This window comes from Lepisma saccharinum, chromosome 4, assembly GCF_977018435.1.
Source record: "Lepisma saccharinum chromosome 4, izLepSacc3.1, whole genome shotgun sequence".
Classification (NCBI taxonomy): Eukaryota; Metazoa; Arthropoda; class Insecta; order Zygentoma; family Lepismatidae; genus Lepisma; species Lepisma saccharinum.
The window spans coordinates 80741744-80764976 of NC_139232.1; the positions used below are offsets into that span (position 1 = coordinate 80741744).

General features: G+C 36.2%; 2 protein-coding genes across 6 annotated transcripts in view; both read left to right on the forward strand.

Moving 5' to 3' along the window:
• LOC145986628 (choline/ethanolamine kinase-like) overlaps positions 1-14324 on the forward strand; it is a 139898-nt gene extending 125574 nt beyond the window's left edge. For all 4 annotated transcript variants that reach the window (XM_083120868.1, XM_083120867.1, XM_083120870.1 and 1 more), the window contains exons 7-8: positions 4332-4547; positions 9618-14324. In XM_083120868.1, the coding sequence (XP_082976994.1) occupies positions 4332-4547; positions 9618-9722 (321 nt within the window). In that variant the 3' untranslated portion in view covers positions 9723-14324. The remainder of the gene's footprint in view (positions 1-4331; positions 4548-9617) is intronic.
• Positions 14325-21270: 6946 nt separating this feature from the next.
• LOC145987231 (choline/ethanolamine kinase-like) overlaps positions 21271-23233 on the forward strand; it is a 41180-nt gene continuing 39217 nt past the window's right edge. For both annotated transcript variants that reach the window (XM_083121751.1, XM_083121752.1), the window contains exon 1: positions 21271-21653. In XM_083121751.1, the coding sequence (XP_082977877.1) occupies positions 21538-21653 (116 nt within the window). In that variant the 5' untranslated portion in view covers positions 21271-21537. The remainder of the gene's footprint in view (positions 21654-23233) is intronic.

The following is a 23233-nucleotide window of genomic DNA, read 5'->3' on the forward strand; positions in this document are numbered from 1 at the left end:
GTGATGAAAAAGTTACAGGTCATTCATATATTACGTTTTCAATAAGAATATTGACTTTTGAAAAAAACATTGATTAAAAATACATACAATAGCTGTATTGTTTTGTAATCTGAATACATCATGTCTACGTAAGTATATAAATGGACAAGAAAAAAGACATCTGAAATATCCTCTCTGGTTTTGGAAAAATAGAGTTTTCATTGCTATCGTGGAATGTATTGTAATTTGAAATTTATCATACAGAAACTGAACCTACCTAACCTACCCATCTTTTTGTATGATAAATTTCAGATATTTTATTTCATCTGAGTGTTGGTTGAATAACCTAACCAAATGTCAGGCACACCTGCTATGCCTTCTGACATGACCAATGTTCCCAACGCACCTTGTAATTTAGAAAACACATACTTTTGTATGAATATGTCGTAATTAACCTCATAAAATCATCTGTAATCCATAAAATGCGTAAAAATATTTATCGTTCTTTTATCAATTGAATAAATACCCACACAGACCATTAATACACATTGAAAATTTTTGAAAGTGACTCCACGGCTGGCCTTTATCCATGTTTGTTTTTGTTACTGAACATTCGTGTAGAGCATGATTTTCTTGTTTAATGTTTCAAAAATATCCACATGGACAAAGTTAAATCAGCGTAAGTTACACATATGTTTTCTGCTTTTTATACAAAAGTTATACGTTCAAAATCTTGTTTGGGTGACTTTTCGGACACTCTGTATAAATATTATACTCAAACTATCCCACATCAATCTACCCGAGTTTTAGAGTTTTACTGTAAAATATTTACAGGTTCAGATACATGATATAGTGAAACCTGAATTTTATTCTTCAGGTTCCTTTGACCAAGAAACATAAAAGGGGGGAAAATGTAGGCAGGAAATAATTTTAATATTTTATTACATTGGCCCCAGAAAAGTTATTAGAGGTGTAATGTGAGAGTATATAAAAGCAAAGAATGTAAAATCTGTGTTCCACTGCAATAAGAATATTGAAATAGCTGTTATTTAATCACATAATCCACTTTCACCACACAGTGTTGGTGTGATGTTGACTAATATTATGGATTTTGTGTAAATTTCACCCAATTTAGTGGCATACAGAATTTTGAGGATTCTGGAAGATGCCTTTAGATCGACCACAAGGAAAAGAACCTTTGGTAAAAAGTGTCTGCACATCTTCTCTGCCGTTCATGGGGCTTCGGTGCAGAGTTGCAAGGTCAGACTTGAAAAAATCGGGAGGTTGTTTCTTGGGTAAACCAGAAGATCTGCTGAAAGAAACGATCTAATAGTAGCGGATGAGTGACGTTCTCAAGGAGTGAGGCAGGGGCGCCGACTTGTCAAAATTATTGGGGGGCTCTGATCACTGAAATAAATTAATGAATGACTCACTCCCTCCCTTTTTTAAAAATAAAAATTACGTCTTCGTATAGCAGTTTTTCAGCAGCTATTATATTCCTCATGAAAATGAAATGTAACATGAAAAGCGTTTAGAAAATGTTTCAGTCTCTATGTCTTTTGTGTCTGCTCACTTGTTCTTTAGATAACAATTAACATTTTTATTGAAAAGTATGTATTTACATTAAGAGACCAACCTAACAGTTTTATGCCGGCCTCGGTAGCCGAGCATGTTGGGTGGTCGACTCAACTCGCTTTGATCTAGAGGTCTTGGGTTCGAGTCCCGGCGAGGGCATGTGTGCGTTTTAATGTCCGCAACAGACATGTGATGGGTTGCAAATAACCCATAAAGTAACGAATATTTACAATATTTAACAGTTTTATTTAATTATTTACATAAATGCTAACACAAATCGCAGGAAAATAATTTTATTTTTTGTTCTTGCTACAATATTTTACTTTTTAAATTTAATTTTGCAATAATAAAAAAAATAGCATGTACAGTAAGATATAAAGTGACATACACAACAAAAACATATGAACATGATTTAAAAATAAAGCAAAAGTTGCTCTACGCACTGGGTTATTTTTTTATGAACTCATTAACGAGCGGTCTCAGGTCCAAATTATCAAGCACAGTTTGATGTATGTGGAGTACCGCTAAGCTGCTTAGTCTCTTCTCCCTCATTGTAGATCTCAAATAGGTTTTTAGTCGGCTAATAGCACTGAGTAACCTTTCGGCTGTGGTTGTCGTCACTGGCACAGTGCGGAGGACCATCATGAATTTGGCTCCTGGGGGGTGCTGTCTTCCAAAATAAACTTTAACAAGTCGTTGGCTAAATTCATGATGTCATTAATTAATATATGTATAATAGTAAATAATAATTATATACTTAGTATATAGTAATAAGTCATGTGTTTTGCTGTCTCCGATCATAGCATCCCGAAGTTGGTTTAGCGGTCTCAGCCCCCCCAAAGTTGATGGTCTAGAACATTTCAAATGTGTATTTAAAGTTAAGTTCATGTGGCACAATTCAGAGAACTTTACAAAAGAAGAAAAATAATACATTAGATCCTCTTAAGCAAAATTATTTGGGGCTCTGCCCCCACATCATTAACATTGGGGGGGGGGGTGGCCTCGAGCCCCCCTAAGCCCCATGGAGTCGGCGCCTATGGAGTGAGGCATGGGTGTTTGCACTGGGGGCAAGGGGGACAATTGCTCCCTAATATTAGGATGGCTGCAGATTTTTTCCAGGGATGGGCAAGCAAGGAAATTTTCCAGGGGGTAATTAATAATAATAAATCGTCTATATTAGAGTGGCATGATTAAACCTCTATGCATATTATCCCGTAATAGTGCCCCTCAAAACACCACTTGAGTTTGAAATTATGACGTTCCTGTATCCTCATTATAATAATTCATGTAAATTACTGTGACTGAAATATTATATATACTTTTAGGTTAACATTCACTTTCCGGAAAGGGTGACAATGGCGGTTGTCATACTTACCCATAGAGGCACAAAAGTGATGTAAAATAACCAGAATAGAAATAGATTTTGAGTTGGGATAAAATAAAACCATCTAAAAATAAAAATGTAATAATAATAATAAAATAATAATGTCCTAGCACAATTGAGTAGCATTGGGCATAATTTCACAGTTCAAACAGCACTTTTTATGGCCGAGTGAAGTTTCACGTGGTCGGCTCTACTTCTCCCCTCCATTCCCAGATAAGATAAGGAGGCACTTGGTGGTTTCAGCAATAGTTTATTAAGAAAATCTCCTTGGGAATCAATAGGCCAGCCAACACTGAAGGCTCCTTCCCCCTGCCCTCCTCCACACCCACAAGCATGGTGCAATTCTGTACAAGTTTTTTTTCCCTGTGTTTGCACTATAGATTCTTAATTTTCTTTTCAGTGTTAGGAATGAGCCGATACCACTTTGAACCGATACCGATGACAATACTCTTACCCGATTCCCACCAATACCGATACTTGAAAATTGCAATACGTAAAAGTTGTTCAAAATATTCTCCAATTATATGCACCAATTTGCCAAGAAATTTGCTTTACAATATTCAAGAATTACATAAGATATTAAAATAGATGTTATATAATAAATGTTATCCCGTTTTTAATGCAATATTGGTTCAAAATACAAATAAAGTAAATTTTGCATAATTTTTAGGATAACTGGACTCTGCGAAAGTGTCGCACAGCATTTTTGTGAAAGACCAAAATGTCAGAAAAGTATCGGGTGGTATCGGTAAATGAATTCTAACCGATACTTTCTGATACCGATACATCAGCATCTGTATCGGCTCAAGCCCTATTTTGTATCTTTAGGAACCCTCATAATGAGATAACAATTTGAGATAACAATTTGAGGATAGATACAAACAAATATATAAAATCAATAAATACTATTTTTCAAGTTGTCCAACATGTTCGTTCTTAAAAAAATGTTTTCAAGTTTTTGAGAATTAGTCACTTCTCTCTGCAGTTCTTAACATTAATTCTCATGAGCTGAAAACAACATTTCTGAATTCATTTGGTGGATATCATGAAATAATCTCTTCCATCTTTTGTTGCCCCCCCCCCCACCCAAATAGAAGAAACTTTCCATTAGCATTTCCCCCTGAATTCATCCTCATTCCCCCATTTCCAAGAGATGAACTACACCATGATTCTTTGAGATTCTTTTGTATCTATAAATTTTGCGAGCACTATATTATATTGCACATTCTTTAAAACTACTGATAATTATAATTCTGCATTGTAATTTTGGTTAGCATGCAAACAATGTATTTGCTTCTGATCACACATGAAGTTTCTGTAAGATTACACAGATGTTAATTAAAAAAAAGAATCTTGTCGAAGCAAAAGAATTCAACAAATCGTTTTTCCACAGTTGTCATTCATAAGGACCTATCTGAACACATGGAAGCAGAAGAGGCAGCGCAACCCAGATGCTGACCACACTTCTCGACCTGCCTCATCCCGTTGCACCAATGAAGAGGAGTGTGTTCTGAGAGAGGCCCAGGCATTTATGTTGGCATCTCACTTTTTCTGGGGACTATGGGGCATTGTCAATGCTAGACTATCACAAATTCCATTTGGATATTGGGTAAGTGAATGATAATATTTTGCTTTTGTACAGGCTGAAGCATAATCATTTACCAAATACAGTAGTCTTAAAATATAAAGAGAGGTTCTTTATTATTATATAATATGTATTATATTAAATTAAATTATAATTAGAAATTATCTCTCGAAAATTTCCCCCTTTTAATTTTTTACTCACTTTTCCCATACTATATAGAACACAATTTTTTTCCCCTCAAAATTGTGTTCTATATAGTATACGAATTCTCTCATGATATTTTTGCTCAGAGCTATAGTTCATGTAACACAAAATTGTTAATTTTCCCACTCGCTTGATTTGCAGGGACATAGGGAAGGGAAATAGGGGCAATTGCACTAAATCTTACATGTCAAGATCTAGGACCAGATCAGTTACATGATGAAAAATATATTAGCTAATATATTTACAGTGAAGTTTTAAGACTTTGCACTTGGCTATCAGAATCTGAAGAGAAGAGCTGTTTTGGAAAATTTGAACCCTGTACTACATGCAACATATATAGCCCCAATCCCACCACTCACTCACTCACTGACATAAATGTTCTCCATGCAGGAAGCCCCGGAGGCAAAAACATGCTCGATTAAGACCACCCAGGAAATAGTCCAAAAAGACAGAAAATTTAAAAATCACTTGCTCAGCCATATTTTACGGGTGAAAATGCCCTTTTTTCATGTCCCTAGCAATGACCATTTCCAGGGGCAAAAATCCGACATTTTTTCTCAAGGCTTCTACAACTTCTACATAAAATAATTAAATTTGAAATTACATTTCTTCCTTAAATATTTTTCCAATGACAAACTAATTCACAAAAAAATAATTTTCATATCTAAAATAACAAATCTCTTCCAGATGTTTCAATTTTTGTGAATGGTACTGATTAATGTACACACACATATGTTACAATGCCAGATTAAAAATGTACAAGGTCATATTCGACTAGCGTGACACATAGTGCCCTCCTCCCAAAAAAAATTAAGATAAATTGAGACAGTACAATATCTTTTGGTGCTTAGTTGAGAGTTTTTAGTGCCTTCAGATATATTTCTTATTGTAGAGATCATCAATGACTCAGATGATTCAAATCGAAGTTAGGAAACTTGAATCAGACAAAAGTGACATCTACATAAGAAGATTGTCCAGAGATTACAAAGTTACATACAACTTAGTACTCAAAATACGGAAAGAGCTACATCATGGCTGTTTTAATGTTGTAGAGATGTAATACTGCTGTGTATGCAATGTTTGTTGTTGACCATATAAATGAATGTTGTTAGGGTACATGAAGAAATGTTATTTCCACCCCAAAAAGTATTGTAAATGAGTTATACTTCATTTTTCGTATTTCAAAATATGAGCTTTACAATTAGTTCCAGAGACAAGGTAGGAATTTTCGGGTAATAACTAAAAACAATTATCTTTCAATTCTTTTTAAAAATGAAGAAATGACAAAAGAGTAAGTATTGCTTTTCAGGTTTTGTTTCGCTATTGAATTCCTTTATATAAAACATCTAACTATTTTGAAATGGACAATATTTACCCAGTTTAAATTGACAAAAATATGTTCAATATTTGTGCAACATTAGAGCACATACACACATAACGGTACTTTCTAAACTTTTCAAATAAACAAACTTATACATATGTTTTCCTTCATTCAATACAACATGCAGACATTTTCAAAATCATTAAGATCATCTATAAAGCGATTGCACCCACAATGTGGCCGAAGGTCACCTATGCGAGTGCAGAAGACGTGACCTTCACGTTGAAAGTGCACGAGTCTTATATATGTTTGTACATGTTTCATGTGAATATTCCCTAGACTCTCAGAAATTGGCAAGGATTAATGTTTCATTTTTAATCAAGTCCCATGCCATGATGAGTTAATGAGACTTGATCATGCCATTGAGGATGATTATCCCTGTCTTATGCTAGGATGTTCCCTTAGAATCATCAGGTCAGTAATGTGTACAGTGTAGATAATTCCCTTGTAACAGGGGGATGGGGGCAATGTTAAGTCTCGTACCATATTTCACTGCATAATTATTGCCACAGCATAATCATTGCAATCTGCTTTTTCAGTTCAAAAATTGGTTTATAATCTTTTATCTCATAATTGTCGCATCAGATAACAAAATCAATGACAGAGAAGATTAAATTTTGTAAGTCCGTACTAGGAACACTAGTAAATTTTCTCAAGTATACTTATTTCAACTTTATTTATCTCTATATTATAGAAATATATCTAATTGTAATGACTATGTATCCTTCATATGGGCTCTGTAATTAGGTATGTACGTGTTGAGTTCAATAAATAAATAAATAAATAAATAAATAAAAAATCAATAACACCTAATGTGTTAACTTTTATTTTCAGAATGGAAAATGTTCGCTAAACTGTCACAAAGATTTGGATTTGGACTATTCAATTTTAACATATATTCATGAGTATTTTGTGCATCCTAATCTTGCACCGTGTAGAGTATACCTAGTAATGAGTAATTTTTAAGTACTGGCACTTTTTTTTAAAAAATAAAAGCTTTACATAATGATCGCACTCCACTTTTTTGGGGAAAAAAATGTTTAAAATCTGACTATTATGTGGTGAAATACGGTATGTATTAGCATTTAGATGTAGATTTATGTCATCCATGAATCACATTTGCATTTTCATGCTGTGATATTGGACATGTCAGTCAGGCTGAAATCAAGTTTAATTATTGATAACAACTCATTTGAATCCGTTTCAAAATTCAAGTACTTAGGAGTAATACTAACAAATGAAAATTATATTAAAGAGGAAATAAAAATCAGGTTTCATTCAGGAATGTGTGTTACTTTTCTCTTCATAAACTTTTATCTTCTCATATAATATCCAAGAAACTGAAAGTTAAAATATACAAAACAGTAATTTTGCCTGTAGTATTATATGGAAGTGAAACTTGGTCCCTTATATTGAAAGAGGAACACAAATTAAGAGTATTTCAAAATAAAATCCTTAGAAAAATATTTGGGATCTAAAAGGGATGAGGAGACAGGTGAGTGGAGAAGGTTACATCATTTAGAACTGCATAATTTGAATTCATGTCCAGTTATTAGAACAATTAAATCATGAAGACTTAGGTGGAGAGGCCATGTGGCATGAATAGGTGTGTAGGCCATGTGGCATGAATGGAAGAAGGAAGAGGAGTTTACAGGATTTTTGTTGGGAAACCTGATGGTAGAAACCACTAAGATCACCAAGACGAAGATGGAGGGATAAAGTTGAGATGGATCTGAAGGAAATTTGTAGGGATGGAAATTATTGTATTGATCTTGCCCAGGAGAGAAACAGCTTTTGTTGCTGCAGCCAGTGGTGGCTCGTGGTCTGAACCTCTGGGTCTGTACCCAAATCGTATTAAGCCATTTTCATGCAAGAGATACACCCATGAAGTAAGAAATAAAGAAACTTACAAACATTAATAAAATTACTGGGATTTACATAAATTTACACATGTCTGTTAAAAGTTTACCGGGTGAGTGGCTATTTGTTTTTTAAAAAATGAGTTTGATTTATTATTGTCAGGAATTATTTGAAGTTACTGCTGAATAACTTAATAAGCATATTGTAAAATCATGTATGAATTTAAGCTAAGAGATTATTGTTATTTTGATGTCATTATGTCTGTACTGAATAAACGCATACTCGCATACCTTCAACAAACTTGTTCTTTAATAGTCAGTAACAAGTATTTTACAAATTGGGTTATTTTTTGTAATCAAAACTGTAATTATATAACATGACCATGATTTACATTGGAGCAAGGTGGAAAGTAGGAGCATGCCCCCTGCGTCAGCTTGCCTGGGTGAAAATTTTATCTCAAGCCGCTCCTGCAAACAAGATAGCTGATCCAAAGACCACATGCCGAAAAACAGTTGTATTCTATCTAGCAGTTCTTTATTTCCATTGACCAACTGACCAAAATAAAATCAAGAGAATAATAAATATTAAAGAAGACAAACAGTACTCACTCAGTCAACACTTCCCTGCTTTGTACTTCAGAATGTTTCTTTCCCTTCTGCCGTATCCATATTATTACTGCAGTCGCTGCATGTATTATAGCTAACTTCCCTCCAAATATTCAACAAAGTTAAATATTACGTATATGCTTTCACTGTGTACAGTTTTCCCTTTCATCGTGAAATCAAACACTTTGCACTAAAACAGGAATGAGCTTTTGACAGTGCAACAATTTTGCAACACATGAACAAGCACACAATGAAAACAGCTGACTGGTCGACTCCCCCCCCCCACCCCATGCATGTTGATCGACTACAGTGCCACAAGGACAGTTTATTTTGTCCAAGCTGCACTAAGCAAAGGCAATGCAAGGCAAGACATTGTTTAAAACCCGTATTTCGCTTTCAGTTGCTGCCCCCTTCCTCCTCCCCTTGCTTGCCCCTGCTATGCTCAGAACAGGGTGGCGAAGGTAGCATAGAAACGTCTTTTTTCCAAAAAAATCCCTTTATTTACAATGATGTGTGGGCTGCCTCTACTCCACCACACAATCTCGAATGGAATGGGATTGCAACCCTGCATCGTGAACACAACACTAGCAGTTTGCGTAAAGCCTATAATACTGCAAGCTACAGGTGCCAATGCTTTCTCTCTCCTTGTGTGCGGCAAACAACGGCATCTGAGCGCACTGCTAGTTGTGCAAAACTAACTTGCCTCAGTCTGCAGGCGCTTGCAAAACTAGGCATGTGAGGCATATACAGTCGGTGATGGGGCCTGGGAACGTTTGATGTTTTGAAGAAGATAGTGTTCAATAAGTATAATAAAAAATAATTACATTGCAGATTTAATTGGATGTGCACGTGCGAATATGCAAATAGGCAGAAGCCGCTACTGGCTGCAGCCATATTTTTGGGTTTAAGAAGGCTAGAGAGTTAGTTAGCAAGTTAGATTAGCATTTTTAAGAATTCTGTTGATCATATTTCCTAGATGATAATTTCTACAGGTATGCACACTTCTTTTTAATTATGTTGAAGCATTTTCTCTCTTGCTTTCAGGATTATGCTGACACAAGATTAAATGCATATTTCCATCACAAGGCCCTTATTACAGCAGCCGTTGTGGAGGCGGGAACCAAACGTAAAGCCGAAGACATGGAATAAATTCATGTCTTCAAGTCGTTACAGTTCCCAACATATATATGGAATGTAGCAACAGTAACTTTCATGTTGCCTTGTGGGAGAATCCTTTCTCTGAATTGTAAATAAAGAGCCATGAGTCTGATATTCATCTGCAACTATTTTAGCTTACTGTTTGTTTGCTGTCTCCACCATGCACGCTTTACTTGCATGACCAAGTACACGTGCACAAAGGACAAAGTTCCCGCCAAATTCTCTGCCTTAATTTTCATGGAGGTTAGCACATTGTACAGTTATCATCACCCTCCAGAATGAGGCCAGGGTAAATATGTGATACTTACTATGGTATGTGATAAGCAGCCACACATGTAGAAAGAACGTTGAATCAGTCTCATTACCGACTGTTCCTGTTAATATGTGAATTACTAATATCTGAATTTTACTCCACTTGTTATGTACAGTTAGTGTGTTCTTTACTGTGAATGGAATTTGGTTTATATTTGATTTGTCCGAGTAAAGAAAAAGTATTGTTTTTGTGCAGCTAGATGGTAAATGTGGTTAGTGAGAACAATCAGTCTTTTGTCATTGTGTCAGCTATGAATGTTAAATTACAGCATGCTAATTCCTTTGATCATATTTCAAAATTAATAATTTGTCTTAAAGGAATTGACTTACAAGCTCATTCAGTGGAGAGACTGGATGTTTATGCATTCTCTCAGCTCTTTATTATTATTTTACTTTACAAGTGCATTTAATTTTTATATGCTCTTAGTGAAACAATAATATTTGCTTTCTATTGGCACTGTGTGCTATGTACTGGTTGAAAGACTGATGTTTGTAAAATATCATATGTCTTAACTAGCTAGGATATTACAAAACATTGTGTTAATCATTTTTTCAATTATTCTGTACATCTCTTAAACTACGTATGTTTCTCGCATATCAAATGATATGATAGAATAATTTAATAACGAAAAACATTTTATTTTGTACATTTTTCACTTCATGTGTTTTTCTGTTAGAAATATAGATGTTGCACTATTTGAGTTGTATAATTGAGTTGTGTGACTTTTAACTTTTTAAGAAACAGTCTATATTTTACAAGAAAAGCATAATTTGATAATTATTAAAATTATAGTATGAATTATTAGGAAAGCCAGTATCAAAAAATTTGTAAGATGGTGTTTTTTAAGTGAAATTATGAATGAACAGGACACAATTTTTAGTACAATTACAATTCTACAATGCTCTCTTAAACTCTTATTCCATGTTTATCAGTTCATATAGACTTTTCTGTCGAGAATAGTTATACTTGTGAATACATAAATGTAGGTTTCTCTTGAAAATAGAATGTTTTATTCATTGCAGTGTATAACCTGCCACTTTTTGTGTCATTAAAAGGATCTAGAGGCCTTAACATATGTTCAAGTATCCCAATAAACATATCACTAGAGTACTTAAATACACCAGTTCGTGTGATTTTTGTCACAAGATGCTACTGCACAAACTGTCAACTGGTATACTTTAAAGTAATAAAAAAAAACATAAGTCTGTATTTGAGTCAATACTGTACCTAACTGTTATGGCAGTATGATATTTAAGAATTTTAGCAGTGAATTACTATGTATTGTAATTTACTAGCCCATCCATTGCCAGAATGGTAATTTGTACATGCACTTCAAAACTATGTAGTAAAAATATTTTTTTATGGTTCCTATTTGTAAGGTTTGTCATCGACTTTTCACTTATGCAACTGAACCATATTTCTTCTTGTCCTCATTTATATTGTACAGAAGAGAGAAGAATATGCACTCATAAATACAATGTTGATTTTCTTTTTTCAGAAGATATTTGTTAAATAAGCAAATTAAATTTTTCACCACAAGTTCAAATTCCAAAATTTTAGATTGTTATAAATTTCTGCCAATATTCTGACACAGATCTCATTGATGCAAAATTTGAAATGCCATAACATTAGAACAAATATCAATGAGTACAGTATTATAGCCAGTGGCTGTAGGTCCATTGCTGAATGCATTTCATAAAATTCCTTTGAAATTCCATGTCTGTCCAGATTCTTACCTCATATTTATATTGTAGTGTAGTCTTTTTTTATTTTATTTTTACCTCATAATGTCTTCTGAATATTTTAATAAGTACATAATATATGATCGTACATTCACCATAAAACAGATTGCTATGTAGTTCCACATGTGTCGATAATATGCATGTAATTTTTATGTTCACTGCCACATATGTGAATGTTTATTATATTACATCAGCTATTTCACACTTAAAAATGTTATCAAGTTACTTGTGATCTATTGTTGATTTGTACATACACATGATATAATATTGTAAAAGAGATAACATTAAGTGCTATTGTCTCGTAGCATGGCAGTGTAATTTTATTGCACGACAGGGGAGCATTATTAGTTTTATTTTTTACTACTTTTCTTATAGTGTATTTTGTGACCTTTTGTGTTAAGATTTTAAGACTGTTTTCTATTGTATAAATAGGAATGTATAGTTATATAAACTCTTCATTCCCTAAGCTGAGTGCTCAAGTTTGAAAATGTATTAAGACTGGCAATTTTGATAAGTTCTTGTAGGAGTTCATGCTGTGATGTGTTGTTTGCACTTTATCTTATTGAATAGAAAGGTAAGTCTCATTGTACAATTATGAGGAGAAATGAAGCAAGTTCCCTGCTATTTACTTTGAGACAAATAGCATTACCATTTTTTGTTCACCCATTATTCATACTCAATGATCACAGATTTCACAAATTCACAGTATGTTTCCTTCACATATTTTAGTTCACTTGGACTGCACAATCACAAATGTTAAGTTGTGTATCTTGGCAAAACGTGTCATCTAGTGTCCCAATAGTAAATTGTATAACACAGTACTACCCAGTAGCAACATTATTATTTTGGATTAAATGAGGGAACCTTTCTTGACTTCAGTTTATAAAAATTAGTTCATTACAAACTACATTAACCCTCCGTAACCTGCGCGGTGGTACTGAGTGCCACCTTTTATAAAAATTTGAATTATTTTCCTTACCAGCGCAATAATGGCTGGGAAAGCACTAGGTAACTTATCTTCACTATTCCCCCGTAAACATAGAGGTGTTGGCACCTTTTTTCTGTCGTTCTTTCAGTTGCTTACACGCCTCTGAAGTGACCGGTCGCCCTTTGGCAGCACTCAGTACCGTGCACGGGAACGTTTCATACCTTAAATCACAGCACGCCAGCAATGAATTTGGGGGAAATAAGAATAAAACCACGGTATGTTGTTTGGAATGCAAATTATTTGTATGCAGAAACCATTGCAGTACCCATACGAAATGTCGGAGTTGTCAAAATAACGATATTGAAAAGTGGAAACATTCCGTTACTTATATTTTGAGTCAGTATGTCTTTCCTTATGTATAATTTGTAAGAGTAAGAGAAAGAAATTGAGATTTGAACATTTTAAAAATATTTTGTAAGTTTCTTCGAGGTGTGTTTTCTACATTTGATTGCTTTTTCTGCAAGTCAGTAAGATTTTGACAGAGTTTTGTTACAAATATTTTCTTTCTCCGTCCATACAAGTTGTACGATTTCTATTCGATTTGAAAAATACATTAAAATGTTTGAAAAAATACGTTGAAATTTGTTAAATAGTACGTTGAATATTTTTGGAAAATAATTTGATAATTTTGTGATTGGTGAGTTATATGGCAAAGTTTTAATTAATTTTAGAATAATATTTTCGTGTATTTGCTTCAAGAGTCAAAGCTTGTAATTCTGTAAGACACTTTCATTTTTTTTCTTTTTTACTTTCCTTTTAATAGCTCATAAAAATGTCCGAAATGGACATGTTTGCATTCATGTATATTTCGCCTGATTTCCAGCAAGTGCTAGTGTAATTCAACCTCGATTTGCATCAATAATTTACTTAAATAACGTTGGTTTTAATGAAGCGATAACGTTGGTTTTAATGAAGCGGTACTGAGTGTCCCACGCAGGACATTTGTGCTGCAATGAGGACATGGATGACGGAGGGTTAATTGTATTGTACTTTGTATTGTGTTCCACAAAAATGCACTAGATGTAAAGTAACTTCTAAAAAAAAATAGTTAAACTTGCTCTTGAATTTTTACAAAACTTTTATGCAAATAGACTGAAGGAATATAAGAAGGGCTCAATTAATGTTATAGTGTTTCTCTCTATATAGGAAGTTCCTTCCATTTTATTGGCTGATATTTTCCATGTAGAAATGAGGTATGGGAGTCTAGTTTGAATTTCATTTTCTTTATTAATCCATAAGAAGTTACTTGCAGAAAGTGCACATTTATTATTAACTGTTATTGTTTTAGCAGGTATTTTACTTTCAAGATATTTAGTCACTATAATTTTATTCATCTGGTCAGTGCCCATAGGTTGGTTCGTTTTTGTAATGTTCAATACATTGTAAACAAATATATTTTTCCTTTATATACAAAGAGCATTGTGGGGTTTCATATTCATTTGTAAATATATATATGTACATAAGTATTTAAAATGTGTTGCTTTTACCTACTTCGAAAGATCTGTTAATAGAAACTTTTAAGTCTGAATAAATAATTTTTATTGCTTGCAGTTGGGTTTCTTCTTTAAAACTTATTTACCCCTTAAATTTGTTGAAAATAAATTGATCAGGGAAATACACAGAAAAGACATGGGTGACATCAAACAAAGTGTAACAATAGCATTCTCTACATTTTTTGTATTCTTGAAATACCCTCATTTGCATAATAAAAGTTTGTCAAAATTGGTGGCTTGGAAACTGGTAAGTGGAGGCAAGTTAAGCAGACACAACTAAAAACAATTTTGTATACTTGATCAATGTATAGGTTAATATAGCATTAACAAGTATAAGTAATAATATTACAAAAAACTGTTTGAAATTTTCCTGCTCTACTAGATGAAGTTTCCAAAGGAAGAAGAGGAAAACAAATTATTAAGACCTTCAAAAAAAGTGCAACATGGCATTAGACCGTCCATGTTTATGAAAACAGCAAGGTGCTTATTTGATTTGTCAGAATGTTTTTAAGTATAACACATGATTCAAATTCATAAAGTTCCACAAGAATGTTACTGTTGACAAGAAAAAAGTAATTTCACTACCAGCTAGGACAGTTATTGGTAGTTGGACAGTTCGATAGAGTATCTGGTTCACACATGAAAAGTCCAGGTTCGATTCCTGGTGTGTGTGATCTCAGGTGGAAATTTTTCTAACAATGTCCCCTCTGGGGCTCCACTAACCTTTAATCACAGTGTGGTAACACTATTGCATGCTACATCAGTGTTCAGAAAGCTATTTTTCTAACATAACTATGTTAGTTACTTGGTTCAAGAAGTAACCGAGCTAAAGTTACTTATTATTAAAAACATATTGCACACAGTAATTGGACCTTCCCGATGTTGTAGTGGTAACGTCGTCCCCCTGTAATCAAGGGGTCCCAGGTTCGATGCACCTGGTTGAGGCACATTGCACAGCGGTTCAAATTCCACTTCAAACTGTAGGTTCAGTCGCGATTAGCCTGTCTGTGCAGAAAGTTGACAATCTCAAATCGCACAAACGAATTGATCATTTATTGTAATAAAATAAACACATTGCTGGCTGAATATTATGTTGTCATATGTCCATCTGCACTAATATTTCAGGAGAACTGATTGAAGTTTGATGTTTGTGTATTATGAATACACTACAATATCTGTGCAAGCATTTTATTAATGTTAATAATTCATGTCACTTGACATCCAGATGCGTTGCTCCATAACGTGTCACATTAATATGTATGGAACACTATAACATTATCAAATCATTTCCGAGGAAGAGTGGAAATGTGACAAAACAGTATTCAGCTGGCGATATGTAGACTAATGTGTGTTTTATTTATGTTTCTGATACAGAACATAAGTCTTCATACATTTATTTTATTACAACAAATAAATGATTGAGCAATGAGTTATCTTTGATCTTTCATTTTATTTTACTCTCTCTTGCCAGTTTGCACCAACGTCGATTTACTCGCGATTAAGAGTAAATTCTGAGTTAACCCACGAATCGGATGATTATCTGTCAACGGAAATGACAGGTAAATTGAGACTAAAAGGAGGTCAACTTTACCCTCTGAGATCTGCGAGTAAAAGCATAGTAAACCCACACACAGTGCAGTAATGGCTGCCATTTGTAACCAGTAATATATCACCAGAATTTAAAAACTAAATAAATGTTAAAAAGGAAGTAATAGAATCAAACTATGTAAATAAAAGGTGATAAATGTGTAGTATGTTACTATATATACACTGTGGGAGATGTTTACTGTGCACATTTGTAAAATTGCATGTGCAATACAAACCTAAACATACATTCAGGAACTCATAGTGATATAAACATTAGCTATAGAAGGATCGTGAATGCTACATGGAGATACGTGTGTGTGTGTGTGTGTGTGTGTGTGTATATATATATATATATATATATATATATATATATATATATATTACTACAAATATAACTAACACTATTTACTACGATTGCAAGCTGCACTAATACATCACCATTTATTCAAGTAAATATGTTTCCCCCACCTTTATTTCGTGTGCCTGTTGATTGTCAATGTTTAGGATACCAATGTCCCGTTGCTTCCATCCTTGATCAGGTGCTTTTCTTGATTGATTTATTTTACTTAGCTTTTCTGCTACTTTTGGCAAATTGCGAAGATGAGGATGAATGAAGATAAAGAAAGAATTGATGAAGTGGCACTAAGAAATAACATCCATGCCCAGGTTGGGATTTGAACCCAGGACCCCTGGGATCATAGCATGCTGAACTAACCACTTTGCCACGGAATCCGGTGCTCAGACATTTTCGTGTATGCATAGGTTGATTTACGTGATGCTATTTCTTCCTGATAGAGAGGTTAGGAAAATATGTTGTCTGATGAAATGTGAGAGAACCCTATCTTGCACGCCTTAAAATTTACTTGGTCTAGTTCAACAGCTGATGGCAGTGTGGGGTTCTTATCTTGGGGAAAGATGACAAAAAAATCCACATAAAACTCACTGGTTTAAGCTTCGTTGAGGGCTTGTTTTCACAGGCTGTTTTACACAAAATAATACCCACAAAAAATTTTATATTTGTGCTAATTGGCCACTTACTTTTGATGTTTCAATAAAAAGAATACCTCTTACCTTCATTACAGCCATGGACATCCACAGAATGTTTTCCAGCCAGGGGAAAGCAAGGCAATTTTTTACAGGGTCATATTTTCTTCCATAATGTTGCCCTCTCAAAAAACACCCCTTCGGTTTGAAGTTGTCATGTTACTGCAATGCCCCTAATAATTAACGTGAATTTCTGTGACTGAAATGAAATAATGTATGTGAAATGCACAGTGGCGTGCATACAAGGTAAGCTACCGAAGCACTGCTTCGGCATGCAATTCGAATTTTACATAATTCCCCAAGATACTTACACTCCCCGAACGTGTCGAGAGGTATTTTTGCGGAGCCCGTGAAAGACTAAAAGGCTGCAAAGCAGTGGTGCGCAGTGTTTTTATCAAGGCAAGCCTGCCCCTTGATGTACTATTGTTTATTTAAAAATTATATATTCAGTGCTTCGGCTATGTAACACCACACGCTACTGGAAATACATAACTTTAGATTGATATTAATTTTCCAGGGCAAGTGGCAGCCCCCACTTGCCCCGTTCCACACATCCATGATTGTAGCACATCTTGAAATACTTATCCTTTAACAAGTGTGTGCTTACATAACATTAAAAGTAACTTTGACTGTAGAAACACAATAAATCCTTCACACTTCTTTCAATCACAATTCACGAATAGGTAAAGTAAAAGCCATAAAAACTCTGACCCCACACCATGTTCCATTGAAAATCACTGAACAGTAATTCCGCCATCCAAGATTATTTAATTTCACAACTGTCGACTACATAAGATTTTATGGGATTATGTGAGGCCCTCCCAAGGTACCTCGATGCATGTGAACATCGAGTACTGTGCAGGGATGGAAATTGGGGCGTTACCCCCACACCCCCTATACGCCTTAATGGCGTGGTGCTATGCACAGGGGAGCACTTTACTTTTTTTTTATTTATTGACAAGGGATTCTGGGTTTGATATCCAATAGAGGCACATTGCCCAGTAGTTCGAATTTTACTTTAAAACTGTAGGTCCAGTCCAGAATAGCCCATCTATGCATAAAGTGGACTTAAAAAAAACATCAAACAAAAACATCACAGACTTCGAATCCAAACATGTAGCTGAATGAGTAGACATTGTGATATGAAAATGTCAATTTGTGGATAACATACAGACATACACCAGATATCCAGGATCCTATGGCATCTTATGAATATCACTTGGATATTTGTGATATGTGAGTATAGATTTCCAGTTATTTTACATCGCTTTCTTCAATTTTTGGCTGATCGCGACTATGAGGATGAGTGACGATGTGATGAAATTGATAAAGGAGCAGTCACAAAAAAACACTCATGCCCAGTCCAGGTTTCGAACCCGCGACTCCTGATCACAGCACTTCCAAAATGGCCGAGATCGAGAATGTGTGGAACCCTGCCCCCCACATCCCCTCAATGTGACTTCATGGCATGGTGCTTTATCCACTAATGTTGGCGTTAAAATTCTTTCCGTTAAATATGGACGTTTTCCGCGTTTTCGGTGTTCAGAAAATACACACCTCAATGAATAAAGGATTATATTTCAAGTCAGTGTCTGTATGGTTACGGATAGTTATGTTTGGTTTCTTAAGGTTTTCTCCAAATCAATATCAGAATTTCAGCCGGCTTTACAATTCAACGTACAACAAAAACGAAAACATCTTCCTTTTCAACTGCTATAGTTGACGTGTTTACTTGGTTAACGTGTAAGATCTGAAGCGAGATGCCGCCACGAACGTGGGTGGGGATAAACAGCAGGCGAGTTGTTTTCGTCCAATCACACTCAACCTTCAGCCAATGGGCGCAGCTGTCATTCTGCTCGTCTACTCCACGTGGAGTCCTTGAGCCAATGGGCGCAGCTGTAATTGTCCTCGTCTAGTCAACGTGGAGTCTCAACCGTGCGGTGAATGTATTGTTGGAGCTGGTGGGCGCGCTCCGTCGACTTCAAAGCCAGCCGCTCGTTAACGTAGCTAGCACGTCGACTATAACTCGAAATGTTAGGCTCAAACATAAATATAAATCAACGGAAGTATGTGGGGCATGGACGTCCGCAGGATTTTTCCCAGGGAGGGGCAAGGAACGTATTTTTTTCCAGGGGGGCAAACAAGGCACATTTTCCCCAATAATAGTGTTGTTCCCTCAAAAAACATTGCTTACATTTGAATTTTTCATACTCATGCAATAACTAACACATATTATTGTGGCTGAAATGAAATTATATGTATGAAATAATAATTTTTGGTTGACTTCCATTTTTGAGGGGGGCCACGGCCTCTTCCCTTGCCCCCCCTTCCGGACGCCCATGATGTGGGGTTTCAGGAGACACTGCATACCGTTAAGCTCCTGTCATTTTTCTTTCCGAGTTAGATTAAATTTTAGACAATTCTTTAAGATACAGAGACTAGGAAATTCTCTACTTGTAGGAAGTTAAATAAAAAGCTGCGGTTGTTTTCCAGAACTTAAGCTCGTACGAGCTTTTGCTTAAAGCCCACTTTATGCACAGATAGGCTAATCGAGAATGTACCTACATTTTTAAAGTTTCATCCGAACTACCATAGTGGTTATATGTGCCTCTACAGGGTATCAAACGCGAGACCACTTGATTACAACTTGAATTCGGAAGTGTAAACGTTTCAGTGCCAACATCCACGGAGGAGTGGTTGGTTGGCACAGTGCTGTACAACGCCAGGGGTACCGGGATTTGAACCCAGGATTCCTTGATTGATTGATTGATTTAGTTTATTTTACTTCGCGTTTTGTGCCTCTTGGCTAATTTGCGAAGATGTGGATGAGTGATGAAAATTGATGAATGGACATTCACAAACAACCAAGCCCGACCGGGATTCGAACCCGGGACCCTTGGCGTCGCAGCGCGATGTGCTAACCACTCGGGCCACAGGGTCGAGCGAGGATTCCTTGATTACAATTCGACAGCGTGCCACTACGTCACCGGAAAGCCCTTGCTTTCCTCTGTATATATAACATAATTTGCCAACCTCTGTGGAGGAGTGCTTACGCTACGTCCAACGTGGATACGGGCAGCGCGGTGCGTGCGGTGTGATGCGACCGCCGCACCGCAGATATGTGCGTGAACGCAGGGAGTGTCCAACGTTACTGCGTGCGATTGTGTTGAGCAGTTGCGACTAACATGGCTTCCAGTTCGGTGCGCTCCGTGCTATTAATGGAAAGTAGTGTAATTAAAATGAAAATATTGAAGGAACACAAGAAACGTCACAGACAAAAGACGCACACAATCTTCAGGAATAGGTTGTCGTATGTCATCATCTGTATCCGCAGCTACGAGCAGATGAAAATGCATTTCATCAGTACACAAGAATGACAATAAACACCTTTGACTATATTGTGAAAAAATTGGATGGTGCTTGTTATCATTAATTCCTGTACTCTCAGCTACGGAATCCCACTCCTTATCAACAATTAAACGATCTTTGTAACGAGGGTTTCTTTTATCCCACAACATATTTCTTGTTTGCACTTCTGCAATAAGCCCTTCCATCTTTCTTGGCGACTGGCCACCGGACGGCAAATGCGATACAAAACAAACCTGTTTGAAAATCAAACGTTGCGTGCGTTGCGAGCGGACGAATCGCACGCGTCACGTGTCTACGTAGGACGGGCTCATTTCTGACTACAGGTTTGATCGGATACGACTGCCGCGTTGCAAGCATCGCCCCGCACGCACCGTGCTGCCCGTATCCACGTTGGACATAGCTATCTGCAGTGCGCTACGACGCCAAGGGTCCCGGGTTCGATTCCCGGTCCGGACATGGGTGTCCTTTGTGAGTGTCTCTCCAACAATTTCATCATATCATCCCCATCTTCGCGAGCCGGTCCCGTGACGGAGTGGTTAGCACATCGCGCTACGAAGCCAGCGGTTCAGGGTTCTAATCCCGGCCTGAGCATGAATGTTTGTGAGTGTCCATTCTTCATCACTCATCCCCATCTTCGCAAATTAACCAAAAGTGGTACAAAAAGCGAAGTAAAATAAAGAAAATCAATCAACCATTTTCGCGATTAGCTAAAGTGGAAGAAAAGTGAAGAAAAATATACCAAATCAAGAACAAAAAATGTGTTTCAGTAAGGTGGAAATGTAAAATAAAGTCAAACGAGCCTTAAATTAGACTTCTGTTAACAATATGAGGTATGCATGTGAATAACTGACAACACAGAATCACCGCTAGACTTACTGAGAATGGCATAATACACCATACATTTTTAGTCACCCTGTAACGTTCCGTCGAAAGAGCGCATGCGTATCCTCTCGTTCCTGCCAGCAAGTGAACGCTGCGTCGACGCCGCTTGTCTACGGAGAAATGCACCAGGCGGCAGTGGGAACGTGGCTGTCGGGCCGACAGGAGGATTGTATTGATTGCACACCGTTGAGCGTTCGCACGCAACGGTCAGAAATCAGAACAGACACACAGGGCGAGCCGGCAACTCGGTGACAGTAAGCTTTTTCCGCCTTAATTTCTACCACGCTCTCTGGGGAAGCGATTCTGTGAACTGTCGTGTGGATTAACTCTGGTAAGCGTTGTTCACGCCTTGAAAACAGAGATTGAAAGACTGGAACGAAGACTGACAATGAGTGAACTTCAGTTGGACGAAGTGAGGAAGAAGGCTCATCAGCTGTGCAAGGAGTATTTTCTTGGACCATGGCAGAAGATCAGTCCAGAAGAAATGGTGCTCAAGCGGATAAGGTAGGTGTCATATTTCTAATTACTTTTTCAGCCATTCCCGAGGCGAAAGGAGATATGTCGTAAAGGGAGACAGCGAGAATGTATTCCAGTTTCTCTTTCAAAGCTTGTTTTAAATCTACTTTCTTGCTCACATGACCTAATCGGGACTGGACCTACAGTGTAAAGTGAGATCCGAACCACTGTACCGGGTATAGAACCCGGGACTCCTTGATTACAATTCGACATCGTTACCACTGTGTCACCGGAAAGTCCTTGCTTTCCTCTGTATATATAACATATACTTCCCCAACCTCCGTGGATGAGTCGTTTGTCGACCTCCGTGGCGGAGTGCAATGCCAGGGGTCCCGGGTTCGAATCCCGGATAGGACTTGAATAGGGGTATTCCTTTTAATAAATAAAAAGTGAAGAACACAGCGCGCTAGGACGCCAGGGGTCCCGGGTTCGAATCCTGGCCCGAGCATGGGTGTTCTTTGTGAACAATCAATCAATAACATACTTTGAAAAGATAGTATTCTGTTTGAAATATTTTTTTCGGGCTCATTTAAACTAGTGTGGTATACTATTGCAACCCCACCCCCTCTACTCCACGCAATCTAACTGTCTCTCCCGGACAAACTTTGTTTTGGCGAGATTTAGTATTATTATCAGGTAATGGATTTATATGTACTAAATAAGTTAGATGTGCTCATTTTCCAGAGCTAGGTGGGCTGAATCTCGCTCTGTAGTAAATAAAAACTCTTCTATTCTATACTTTTCTATTCTAGATATATATTTAGTTACGTTAATCAAAATATGGAATTAAATATGGGCTTATAGCTATGTAAATGACAATTTTAATTAAGCAAACAGCTGACCTAGTTAAATAAAATGCATGTCATGTTACATTAATTTTAATGCAAAAATATATTTTAATACCAAAACAATGAAATATAAAGTTTCTGTTAAGTGTTGAAACGTCAATATTCTCTGAAACTGCATTCAGTATCACATGAAGTAATGGGAGTATATTTAAAAATAATAGATTTTATTTCATCGCGAAAGCTTGAGCTTGTGTTGACAACAATGTTAGAATAACGGTGCAGTGTCTATGGCCAAGATTTAATCTTGTAGAAGAGAGTACAAAACGAACAGAATACAGGTGAATGAAAAAAAATACATAGGGAGAGAAAATGTAGGAATAGCATGATAATTTTTATTATTATCTTTTTATTTTCTTTAGACATGCCTTTTCCGAGCGAAGAAATTTGTTATTACAAAACAAACTTCACAATATTATTTGAAGACTCGTGAAAAACAAGCCATTGTTTAAGTAAGTTGGAGGAAGGGGAAATAGAAAGTTTTAACACATTGTTGCTCCAAGGCGTCTACACAAGAGCTGCAGAAAACGCAAACGAAGTCATTCTTGTGTCAAAGTCTACAGACTTCTTTATTTCCCTCCACACAATTTTGCTTCATTATATAGATTTAGGTCACAGTATGTTACAGTGGAATAAGTGCATTTCAGCCTTCAAACTCTTTAGATTAAAATGTTCTGGAAGACTAATGTCCCGAATATCAGCTGTTTGTGGTCTTACTACTAT